The 12,613-nt window shown below is 48.4% G+C and overlaps 1 protein-coding gene across 2 annotated transcripts; it reads right to left on the bottom strand.

Annotated features, from left to right (window-relative positions):
* Positions 1 to 2,719: 2,719 nt before the first annotated feature.
* TAL2 (TAL bHLH transcription factor 2) lies at positions 2,720 to 11,349 on the bottom strand. Of its 2 annotated transcripts, none has more exons than XM_035310208.1 (2): positions 11,055 to 11,349; positions 2,720 to 3,108 (listed from the first exon to the last, which is right to left on the bottom strand). In XM_035310208.1, the coding sequence occupies exon 2, from the start codon at positions 3,096 to 3,098 to the stop codon at positions 2,742 to 2,744; it is 357 nt and encodes a 118-aa protein (XP_035166099.1). In that variant the 5' UTR covers positions 3,099 to 3,108; positions 11,055 to 11,349; the 3' UTR covers positions 2,720 to 2,741. The 2 variants fall into 2 exon arrangements, with proteins under 2 accessions (XP_035166099.1, XP_035166098.1); XM_035310207.1 differs by lacking the exon at positions 11,055 to 11,349 and adding an exon at positions 3,537 to 3,552.
* Positions 11,350 to 12,613: the final 1,264 nt, after the last annotated feature.

Below are 12,613 nucleotides of genomic sequence, written 5' to 3' on the forward strand. Positions count from 1 at the left end.
AGACCCAGCCTTCCTCTGACCACAGGTTGGCCATCGCTAGAAGTCATGCACAAGACCACCTCCAAAGAGCAGTATGAGACATCCAGTTGAGAAAGAAGCTGAAATTGTCCCTGTGTCACAGTGATTTTCTGTCTTTTCCTCACAGCTTTTTCATTTGTCACCTGAGTACTCCCTCTCCCAGCCCTGTATTCAGCTGGGGATTAGATTGTTCCCACCAGGTGCTAGCCAGAGCAGCTTTACAACCCAAGCTCCCCTGAACTTTGGAAGAGTTCTTATATCTGAACTTGTGCTCCTGTCTGAATCCAGAGATTGTACCTGTTTAAACATTTCTGGATAACAATAGGCTCAAATCAGAGTTCACATTAATTCCTTAAGATTACTTCTGCTTTTTAAAATTGAGTTGGTTAAAATGTTTTGAGTTGTAAATATTTGGAAGACAACACTATGTCACAATTAAATTTTACTTCTCTGTATTTTTCAAGAGCTGGTCAGAATCTTCCTCATACATAGACTCAAATAGTTTTCCACCAAAATGTGTAAATTATAATAAACAAAGAATTTCTGGCATTTTTCACCATCTGTTAACATTTCCAAGTTGTTTCTTAAGAACAAGAATCTTGCGTAAGTGCTGAGTAGTAGAATGATTCTCTACTGGAAGTTATACTGTGATGTTTCTGATATCCTTTGCCAAATATTACACAAATCACAAATGTAAAATTAAATTTTAGAGGGTATAAAGACAAAGATAGATTTGTTTCTTAAATAATTTATTTGGAATATATTAGATGTTAAACATAGAGCACAAAATATGATCAGGTGGTGCACCATGTTTGTTCATGATCATACAGATAAGAAATCTGCAAAACACAAAGAAAAAAAAAATGACAAAAAAAATCTTTGGTAGACAGATCTAGTCAAACACAAGTGGAACATGAGAGTAAGAAGTTCCTAAATGGGAAGGAGAACAAAGAAAGTGTTGATATGAACCAAAGAAATAACGAGAAGGGAACTTTTTAGGATAAAAAATATATAAGCATGTTGTGTTACAAAATAGACAGGTTTTCTTTCACCTTCCCTGGGTAATAACTCCACTCACAAGATGTTCTGACTTGGTGATGTGTGTTTCCTAGTATATCAAGTGGGTGATGGGCCGAAGAGCACCACCACACCCCACCAGTAAGTACTTTGATTGACTTGGACTAATTCGTCTTGCTGTAACTCCCACTAAGTAAACAGAAAGCTAGGACCTGGCTCATTACCTCTGGGGCTCCGTGCAGAAGAGGCTGTGATTCCATTTGGTGACATTAGAGCAGGCAGAGTTGGCAGTGCTAATTGCACAGGCCATCCAAGAGTCTCGTAGTGTGTTTTCACCTAGCTGCTCTCTCCAGCACAGTCCTCAGCCCTGATAGCTCAGAATTGCAGGGATAAGCAAACTGAAGGCTCACAGTGTTCAGAAACAAAGCGGCTCAGCCATCAACCCTTTCATTTTAATTATTTACTTATGATCAGTTATCCACTGACTCCTGCATCCTACAGCACCAGCCCTGGACTGCCCTCATGAGTAAGCGGAAACAGCCCAAGGAGATGCATTAGCACATGGGAGCTCCATTTCTTTGCTTGTCGTAAATATATGTATTTATCTAAGTTTTGAAGTGTACCTGGGTCCACATGGAAAGAGAAAAGACTTGTATCAGTGGGAGCAGGATCTGCTAAAACCCAGTGTCATTTTTTCTGTTACTCTAGACAGGTTTATACTTTTCCACAAGCAGACCAGATCTTCGCTGACAAAGATCAGGAAAAATTGTTCCTGAATCCATAATTCAGGAAATTAAATTGATTTGTGTGCAACAGCCCACAATGGTCACCCCTCATGAGACCTCTCTCAGCCTGCTTGTCACCTAAACTCCCAGAACAAGGTGGTTGCCCCCTGTGCCAAGCAGGGACCAGAGTGTGCTGGTCCTGTATGTCCAGCAGCTTCTGCCAGACCCACACTGCACCCACTGCTTCTGCACCTCTGCATGGGAAGGGGCACCTCTCACTTGCATTTCTATGAAGGTTTTCTCAGCGCATCACTGAGGCCTGTCTCCTGGGACCTCTTTAAACTAATGCTTAGTTTTGTTTAATAGCATTTTGTTCTAATATTATTGATTCCTCCAGTCCAGTGAAAGGTGCGGTCAGGTTCAAGGACTAGGACGTGTAGTTAAACAAAACAAAAACAAAAACAAACAAAAAAAAAAAAGTCAAGCTGGAAGTAAAATTTGCAGGTTCAACAATGAGAGAAAGTAGCTACTGGAACCACTGGTGAATGACTGGAGCAAATATCACATCCCTTAAAATTGTTCACTGCGGAGGTCGGATGTCTTTCTTGGACAAATTTTGTGGAACAGTCAGGATTTCCTGAGCTCAGTAGTTTTTCCTCAAAATAGCATGAGAGAACAATCTCTTCCCTTGCCAGAATCACTGGATGAATTTCTTACTAATAGAGATCAGGGCAGAATGCCCTTCTGGCTCGGACCCTGCTGGGGCAGCAGTGAGTCCTTCCAGGTTCCCAAGGTCTGAGAGTTCTCTCTCTGGTCTTTCAGGTTGGTGGCTGACCAAAGAATTCCTTTCCTGTTAAATAAAAACTTATATATATAAAAAAAAAAAGCAGTAATAAATATAAATAAATAATCAATGTACATACAGAAGCAACCCACAAAATAAAGAGGGGGACTATCAGACTAACACCAATTTCTCGTCTGCTAAGGAGACGAGGTCTCTGACCAGCAGCACTCTGCAATACTGCCGCTCACGCCAGGAGAGGAGACGCCACAGTTCTCAATCAGAGCCAGCTCCTCCATGCTCTGCAGGCGCGGGGCTTGCTGGAAGAAGCCCAGGAGGCTGCCTCGCGCTGCCGCTGCCGTCTGCTGCAGGCCGGGCTCTCCCAGGACCTTGACGAGGAAGTTGATGTATCTCATGGCTAACCGCAGCGTCTCGTTCTTGCTCAGTTTTTTGTCGGGCGGGTGGGTGGGAATGAGTTTCCGCAGCTTGGCAAAGGCGCTGTTGACATTTTGCTGCCTCCATCGCTCCCTGGTGTTGGTGAAGATCTTCCTTGTCATTCCCACAGCGCTGCAAAGCAGAGGAGATGGTGAGTCCATGCTAGATACCCCTGACTGCTGACCCACAGGCTGCTGCTCTGAGCTCACTGTGACCTCTGAGCCAGCTGTGAGCACTTGGTGGAGGTGCTAGGAATTTCTAATTTTGGCCCTCTGTGGCTGATGTCCTTGTCCTACAAGCACAGATCCACCCCAGTCCCTAAAGTTATGTCCCCATTCACAGCCACAGTCCCAGGCATCGCAGCTGCAGTTAGACACCAGAGTCCAGCGGGGACTTCACAAAGGAGCAGATGGGTTTAACTTCCTCATACAGCCCCCACCAGCTTCACGTCAGCCCTCCCACCAGGCTGCCTGAGGGGCACCTGGGCACTATTTTGGAGGGAAGGAAGGCAGGCAGGACTAGGGCAGAACACCTCTGTGCTTCCCAAGCCCCATTCACACCTTCCTGGGGGCTGCTCCCACCCAGCCCAGGCCTTGTGGCTCACAGCAGGAGCTCAGCCAGGCTCAGGTGGACCTTCGGTCAGGGCCTTCAGTGCAGACAGCTGACGATAATGAACACGTGTGATTATGGTTATTTCAGGAGACTTGTCCAGGGAAGCAATGTCCTGGTGCCCTGCCCAGCCCACACTGACTGCTCGCTGCTGGCAGCAGGCTCTCTCCAGTTTGATCCATTTGGACTTATATTTCAGCCTCTGAGTGCTGCCAAGGCTAAGCCATAAATGCCATGAGTGTTCCCTGGCAGGGCTTTGCAGGCTGCGAAGGTTAAGCGTGACTCCTACAAAGTGTGAAGGCATTCCAGCCAAAGTGTCCCTGTAGGTATTTCTTGGCCGTGCTGCCTCGTGGAGCTGAGCAGTAAAGGAAGCCCACTGCCCAGCACGGATCTGGCAGCAGGAGACTGCTCTGCAGACTGTGAGGGGTGTCTTTAAGTGCAGTTTGGCAGAAAGATCATCAAGGGATTGTGGGGTTGACCTAGCCTTGCTTATATTGCCGTCAGAAGGAATCCCAGTGACCAGCTGAGATGCATGACCGTATATATGGCTATCTGTAACCTGCCAGACCACCCGGCTTTTCTTGCCCATTTCCTTTTCCCAGGAAGGCTGTTTTGGTTCCCAACAGCCCTCTGGTCCTTGCTCATAAACATCCGATGGATGCAGTCCCCTCCAAAGAGCCTTCCCTCCTCTCACACCACCCTGTGGCAGACATTCGCTTTTCCATTTCAGAAGCTGCTTCTTTATGCCAATGGCACACAGTCAGTTGGAGCGGGGAAAACAATCCAAGGGAACGGAAAACATCCAAGGGAATAAAGGGCAAATGTTTCCACCTACCTTCTTCTGCATGTGTAAACCCCAGCTCTTAATATTTATTGGCAAACTCACCCACACAGCAATCTCACAGGGGTTGGGGAGAAGCACCCCTCACCCCCCGAAGGGGGAAACTCTGCAGTGATGCAGAGGTTAGTGTGGCTCCCCTGGCAGGGACACAAGACATGCAAGGGCAGCTGAGATGTCCCAGCCTGGCACGGAGTACAAATCACCAGGCAGACACAGCTACAGGGTCATAAATCACGTTGGAACCATGGTCAGAGATGTGCTCGTGTAGGCTTTATATGGCTACACACACGCTGCCCCTACCTCCCCATGGCCTCTCAGCTGTAGCCCTCACAGAGCTGCCACGTTGCTATTCTGGTAGAAGTCTGAAACTGCTGGCAGCCCAGTTGCCTACTCTGCCTTTAGGGACAAGAAAGTTGTCTCGTCAGAACGTCCTCGCTTCATGAGCAGCTCATTTAAAAAAAAAAAAAAAAAAAAAAAAAAATGAACCCAAGTATTTCAGACGGCTGAGAGTTTTTCATATTTCTTGTAGATTTGCATGGAGACCCACTGCTTGATTCAAATGGGGATTGCATCTCTCTCTCTCTTTTAAAATTATTTTCCTACTCTGTGCATCCCTTTTGGTTTGTGCTATGTGAAAAAATCTACTTTGTACTTTGCACCCACCCGGGAAAGCTAGCTGCGTTTCTGGCAAGAACACTGCTGAAACTGCAGTACAGATTTCAGACACTGTCCTCCTCTGCTCTTGTCCACTGCAGCACGTTCATTCCCAGGGCAAAACTTTCACCATTACAGTTTTATTTTTCCAAGCAGCTGCTTGGATCCCCGTGACTTTCAGAGTGCCACCTGCTTCCCTTCCCCCCACTTTTTTGATTGTTTATCTGTTTTAGGATAAATTTATTCATGCACAAGGTCAATCATTTTTCATGAGGTAGGAGAAGTTTTTTGGGATTCTTTATTCCTTCTAATGGGCCAGGAGGACGGTATTTTGCCAGGCTGCTCAGTCTCTGAGCTGTGGTTCTGGTGCGTGGCTCTGGGTGTACATCTGGGCTACAAATGCCGACAGAGGGTCAGCTCCTGCTCATCTTCTGCTGCAGGCGGTGCCCATCGCAGTGCTCCAGGAGAGCAGGTCAGCACACAGCCCTGGCGCTGTGAATTTGTCCTTTTAGCAGCATTGTTGGTGGGAAAATAACCCCAGCCTGCTCCTGCACACCACGCTGCCTTTGTCTCTCTCCTCTTTCACTTGGAAAGGACAACACTACCTCTGTGGTCACAAGCCTTGTCAGCAAATAGATGCCTTTGTGGGACCGGCGCCTGCTTTACACTTCAAAAACGCGTGTTTTTATTTCTGACATTTGTTCAGGATCGGCGAACAACAGCTTCCTCCCACCCCGGTGCCCCCCTCTGCGCTGACACTCCATGGGGAGATGCCCGGCAGGTGAAACCCACCTCCGTGCACCTCTCCACCTTAAATCCCTCTCCCTTTCTCCCACTGCTGTCTTGGCATTTCCTGTCGTGGCGCTCAGAGCTTCTGCTGGAAGTACGAGAGGCGCTTCTTGAGCCTGGTCCCGTGCTGCCCGAGTGTAATGTTTCAACAGAGCTTCTCTCCTCACATCATGACCTGCCCATCCCTCCAGTTCCCTCTAATCACAGCACCTTCTGCCCAAAAGGCAGTGTGTTTGCTGACAAGGGATCTAATTTCCGTTCCTTTTGTCTCATTCCTTTCCTCCTCTTCCCTCCTTCTCTCCGGCCCTCCTCCCCACCAAGCGTGGCTTTCAGTATGAAATTACATGCAGCTTCAGATCTCTGCTAATGTTGCACATCCTTTAAGCTTTATCTGGCATGGTGTTGCCCAGGGGCTGCACACAGGCAATACCCCCTCTGTCCATTTTAAAACCATGCAGAGATCGCCACTTTGTTGCACTCATCGTGGACAGACAGCACGAAGCTGCACACCTGGATTATTCTGTGCTTTCTGGTCACCAGATACAGGTCAACAGCCCCACATTCAGCTGATAAGAAAGGCACCGGGAAGGCAGCAGGCTAAATTCAAGGGGATTAATTCTGCTCTCAGGAATGTAGACCTGGAGGGTTACAGCATTTCCGCTGGAGGAGTAACTCTGAGGGGTAAAACGTAGCCACTGAGGACAGGATTCAACCGGGATCAGGAGGAGATATCCAGAAGCAGTGGGTAAGTGCAGCTTCATGAGCTGCGATCCACATCTGCAGCGTGTAAAGTGAATTGTGCGAAGCCATGACCCCAGCCCAGCAGTGAACCTGCCCTGACAGCCAGACGGGGAAAAACAAAACACCGCCACCCACCGAACGGAGAGACGAAGCTCTTCCCACCCCCTGCCTGCTCTTTTGAAACGCTCAAAAATAGGGGGGGGGGGCGAATTCTGGCTGTGGCTAATGCAGCCACAAGTGTCACCAGACAAAAGGACCAAACAATAGAGGAGATGAAGACCTCTCCCTCGGTGGCAGCAGCTCTCGCAGCCCCTCCGTGCGAGAGCTGCTCAGGCACTTCCAGCAGCAGCAGCAGCAGCAGCCCAGGCACAAAGCGCCGTCCCTGCTAGGACATTCCCCAGCAAATGGCCCCCAAGCCAGCGGTTAATGCCTGAGGGCCGGCAGGGGACTCACCGGCAGCCCAGCACTCAGTCATAATTAGCAGGCTGCTATTAAATAAAGATCGCGGATGAGAAAGTTCCTCCCTCAAGTTATACCTTTGACCTCACTGAAGTTAAATCCATGTTGAAACTGGCCACTGGAGACCTACTCCTGCAAATCTTAATCAGACAGCAGATGCCTGCTGCCAGCAAGAATTGGAGTGCTTCTTGTGAACCTGCGACGCCACGCTGCTGCTCCACAGGGGAAACCCGGTGCCTGCTAAAATGGGTCGCTGAACGCATCGATTTTGTGAAGGCCCCTCAGCCCCGGCGTAAATGGCAGCAGAGCAGCAGGTGGTGCCCGGGTCCCGCACCAGGCAGGTGCCTGGGAGCCTGAGGCACCACGGGGAGCAGAGATCGCCCAGGCAGAGCTCCCCGTGGCCCCGCTTTGTTCGCTTTGCATCAGGGCGATGTGGCGAAGAGGAGGAGGAGGAGGAGGAAGCTCATTGTTTGCCTCTGCAGCTTCATGCCAGCTGTGGAGCGCGGGGCTCGGCACCGTGTGGAGGAGATGATTGAGCACGGATGTCACAAAATATTACACTGCCTATCAGTAACACGTGTGACTTTTTTTTTTTTTTTTTTCTCCTCCCCATAGGAGAAATAGTCTTGAAGCTCTGCAGCTGAACCACACTCTGTGTGCTCGGTCCTGGAGGCCTTCCCTCGGGAAGCTCAGCAGGCTGCAGGAGGGGCAGCACACCTCCAGGTTCGGGATCATCCCTCCCAGCTTTCCTCAGCACCTCCATAGCCCTCCCTAAGTGCCTCCCGCCCGAAATCCCACCGGCGTGCTGGTGGGCGAGCACACAGGGAGAGCACAGCGCCGTGAGCCGAAGGCTGTGCCGGCCATCAGGGAGCTGCACTTACGTGCTCATTTCTACTCCCCTTTCGCCTCAGGCAAATCCCTTCCCCTCGCTGTGCATCCGTGTCCCCCCTGCCTGTAATTAGCCTGTCTCAGCTGCAGGTTTTGGGGAAGGAAATCACCTCTGTGTGTGCATGTGTGGCCGCAGCGGCCTGCTCGGGGCGGCCCAGCCTCACCTGGCAGTGACGGGTGCTGGGCCCGCGTGGTGAAGCAGAGCCATCGCTCCCCGCTCTGGTGGAGTGCCTCCAAACACCTGTAAGTGAATTTCATTTTGTTTTAAGTCAGGTGTGGGAAGAGGAGCGACTCCGGCAGTAAACAACGGCTCCTTTCACTGCCTCACGCCTCTGTCGGGAGCGTTATCTGGCAATCGTGCTGCGGTACGAAGCACAGCAGAGCAGCGAAAGCGCCATAAAAACCAGCCAGCGCTGACAGCGTGATTTACCTTTTTTAAGGTCTGTAAATCTGAGACAAAGCTCACGCAGTGAAATCTCTGCTTCTGGGAGCTCTCCTGTCTAAGGGCAGCATTTACAGAATGCTCCCAGCAGTGCTGTCCTCTCTTTGAACCTCTAGGAGAAGGAGACCGCCGGAGCTCAAAAGGGTGGTGTAAAGGTCGCAGGCTCAAGTCAGCCTCCACGTTTGGGGATACTCATCCAAACTACGTGTGACTGCAGTTTCAGAAGGTAAGCTTCACAGCAGCCAGCCTTGCCCCTCAGCGGTGTAGCCTTGCAGTCTGGTTGCCCACCTAGAGGGTGCCTATTTCTTGCAGGGGTGTGAGCTCTCTGTTGTCAGTGAATTGGTGAAATTTTGGTGAAATCAGTCTCTTCCCTGCAGACCTTTTAATTTGAGCACTTCAATGTTGTTCCTAGGACTGCCCTTGGAAAGGCAGGTCTGAAAAGCAATGGGCTGCCACCCAAGAGGTGTTTGGCAGAGAACAAAATACGTGGATGAAATCTTACCACAAATGACAAAGAGATTTGCAAAAATTAACTCTCTATGAACATGGGATTTTTTTTCCCATGTACCCCCCACTTGCCAATGCTTTTTTTTTTACAGTAAAATCAATTTATACCACAGCTCTGTGCAAAGAAAAAACTACAACAAAAAAACCCTCATGCTCTGCAACAGTTCTTGCTAAATTAAAGTCTAGTGTATTGGCATGGACACAACAGCTTGCAATGTTGTACAGCAGCTGAGAAAGAGACATTCAGCCAGGAGCTTTAACCTTTTTTTTTTTTTTTTTTTTTTTTTTGCTTAACTTGCACAGGTGTTACTGTCTGTTCAAGAAGATCCAGGATACATGGATACATTTTGTAATAAAGCTTTTCTATCCTCCTGGTCCCATCTCCTGTACAGCCCTTCTGAATCAAAGCTTCAACTGCAGTTCCACTGGGTTTCCATCAAAAACAGTCCCTGTTGAATTCACTTCCCAAATATTACATATGGACTATTAAATTTCCAAATATTACATATTACAAAGTCCCTGCCCTCCTCACCTTTAAAGGAGGGGGATCAGATGCTGCCCATCTCTCAGCTCGGCAGGGACCTACCTGCAGCAGCTCGCTCTGCTGCAGGAGTCCTTAGGGACATGTGCCTCCAGGAAAGTCGATCTGGAGTTGTTTTAGGATATGACCCCAAGACTATATTCACTTCCATGTTCCATCCAGGTCTGCTCGTGACCTCCAAAGGTGTGATACCAACCACCATGAGGCAACGACCATGCTGCTGTTTTCCCATCAGTGTCATGCTGCTAACCTCCTCAGGACTACGCCTGGTGGAAAGGCCAGCATGAAGATCATCACAGCCACAGCCATCCCCCTGGGCACCTGTGTTTCATCCCCACGCCGCCCACCTAGCTTGGTGGCTCTGTGAGCTCCTCATTTCTTGGATCAGCTGTTCACACCATGACTACTCCAATATCCCATGTAAACAGGCAATAAAAGCAAACTGCATTTATTTCAGCTATTTTTTTTTGTGAAATGGTACAGAGATGTACCACGGAGAAAGGTTCTAAAATCCATATATTGTCCAATACTGTTACATGCAAACAGATACAGCTGCTTCAGAAAAAAACACGCTGCTTTTATTATTTAATAGCTTTCTCACATACATACAACTTTATGTAGTAGATTAGCTCTGGAAACATGAACCTGTTCTAGACTGGGAGGTTTCAAAAGGTTTTTTGTTTGATTGTTTGTTTTTTAAGTGTGAGAGTTATCAACATTTACCTGCTGAACTTAAATGAATAAAATCATTAAGCTTTTCCTACTAAGTGAACTATTGAACTGGGCAAAATTCAGATGCTTGTGCATTTTACAGACACATCAGTTCTAAGGCAATGTCCTGTAAAGTAGTGGGGATATTTTTAAATATGTGAGGTTTGAAATTTAAAGCTCCTTTTGACATCCTTATTTGTTGAAACATTCATAGGATTTCCACACAGTCTAGTGCATAATCATACAAGAAAAAAAAAAGTCTGGCAAATGTTTTGTTCTTTATGCTTTTGCAAATATTTTGTTTCAAATATCAATCACTGAAGAATTCATTTTAACTCTATTTGTAAACTCAGGGTTCCTATGGTGCTCTGTGTAATCACTTTACACCAGTGCAGTAACTGATTTACATCACTTTGCAGAGTTATAAATGAGTTTGCCTAGTGTGTAATTACAAAATTATAATGTAAGAAAATCTAGGCATACTAGGAACAGTGACTTTAAAATCACATTATTTTTTTTTTCTCCACATCTATGCATCAACATTTCTGTCCAAAATATAAAATCAAACAAAAATTATTCCGCCTGGCATAAGGTTTTATTCACTGTATGGGTTCTAAGAATTGGAAAAGCCCAAGCACAGAAATAGCGCAACACAATTATCTCACATAATTAAAGGCAGTCACCCATAAGTGGCTGTTTCCATAATCATTACGTCTGCCAAATAAGGTGCCTTACTCTAAGCTTTTCGATGACAAGACCCCAAGATGCCATGATTATAAATAAAAGTCCCTGCTGCGTGTCTCGGGAAGGAAACGTCAGCATGCCTGAGAAAGTTGCAAGGTAAGCCCAGGAGAGGGGCGGCAGTTCTGCACGGAGATGAGTATGTTGTCACTTACGTTTCTGGTCGCAGGTGCTTGCAGCTCGTCAAACCTGGTCAGCAGGTGAAGGGACAGCAAGATCGGACGTCTCCTCTTTTCCTTCCCAGGCAGCTCTCGCCGTGCCTGGCCGCAGAGCTTGCTCTCGCTGGATGGAGTCAGCCTGGTGCTGGTCCTGGCCGCCTCATTTATAGAATAGCAGGTCCTTTGTCTGGCGCGTGTCACCACTAGTCCTAGCAATCCAGGAGCTCATTTTGCATCTCCCGGGAGATTCTCTCTGTCCTGCCTTTTCTCTCCTCACCACTGCTCTCTGCCCCTTTCTGGAGGGATAGGCAGGAACTCAGACCATGCTTACTAGTCAGGGCGCAACTTTGGCTGGGTCGGATGCACTTGGTTGGAAAGATTTTTTTTTCTCTCTTTCTCTCTCTTTTTTTTTTTTTTTTTTGGTGTGCGTGTTTTGTTTTGTTTTGTTTTGTCAGCTCTGAGCTTGTAAATGAGATCCAATGTTTATTCAAAAGCTGGCTTTAACACGATGCCGGGTTCAGAAACAGGCTGATGTGTTTATCGTGTCCCTAAGCAGGAGATGCCCTCTACTCTGACAGTGCCGTGATGCTGTGGAGACGGCCACGTGCCGGGAAATCGACCCTGCCACTATATTTTGGGGGAAATCTGGCTTCCACACGGAGCCCCTGGTTGCACCTCCTGCAGCCTGGAGCACAGCCTGAGCTGCTGCCCCCAGCACCTGCCTGGGTCCAAGTACAAGAAGAAGCTGCAGGAATGCACTCACACATCAGGCAGCTTTCCCTCCACTGTGGGGCCCCCACAGTGCACGAAGGCTGGGTTTAATTTCTGCATTTAAAAGCAAAGGCAACCCAGCTCTGTACCCTTGCGGCTGAGACGCAGGGTCTGTCAAGTGGAGAATTAGTTCTGCTTTGCTGGGGTAGCCCCAGAATGTCCTCTCAGCTCAGGGACAGCAGCCAAGCAATCTCACATCTGACTGCTAAACACGAAAAGACAGACTGCCCCTCTATGAAAGGAATAGCCCTTGTGAGCACAGGGCTCCCTCAGCTTAGGGACCCAGCAGAGGAGCTGCTGTGGGGGCCTGACAAACCCCAGGCTCCCTTTCCAGTCAGACACAGGCCTCCAGGGAGAGGTTCAGAGGGTATGGAGATATTTGGAGGCCACCTGAGACCTCCAAACATCCCTGTGACCTTCTCCGTAGTGCACATCCTGGATAGGGTCACGCTCTCTGCCTCACTGGGTTTATAAAAGCACTGCACATTTCTCAGCTAAGAGGATTGCCCCCCATAAATATTGACGTCCCAGGGGTGGAAGGATGCAGTTCCTCCATGGGGAGAAAAAGCCTCCGTCCTCAGTGGGGCAGTTCCTCTCCCGACCGGGGTTCGGTCCTTTCGCACGGTAAATTAACAGCGGCACTACAGCCTGAAAGCTGTGTCAGCCGCCTCATTTAGCACAAGTGTTGTGTTAACTACAGGCCCTATTCCAGAGGGGCCTTTGGCCTCACAGAAGCCTGATTTCCATGTAATTTACATTGGAAAGTTGCAGAGTGCTCCTCCCCT

This window comes from Oxyura jamaicensis, chromosome Z (assembly GCF_011077185.1).
Source record: "Oxyura jamaicensis isolate SHBP4307 breed ruddy duck chromosome Z, BPBGC_Ojam_1.0, whole genome shotgun sequence".
NCBI lineage: Eukaryota > Metazoa > Chordata > Aves > Anseriformes > Anatidae > Oxyura > Oxyura jamaicensis.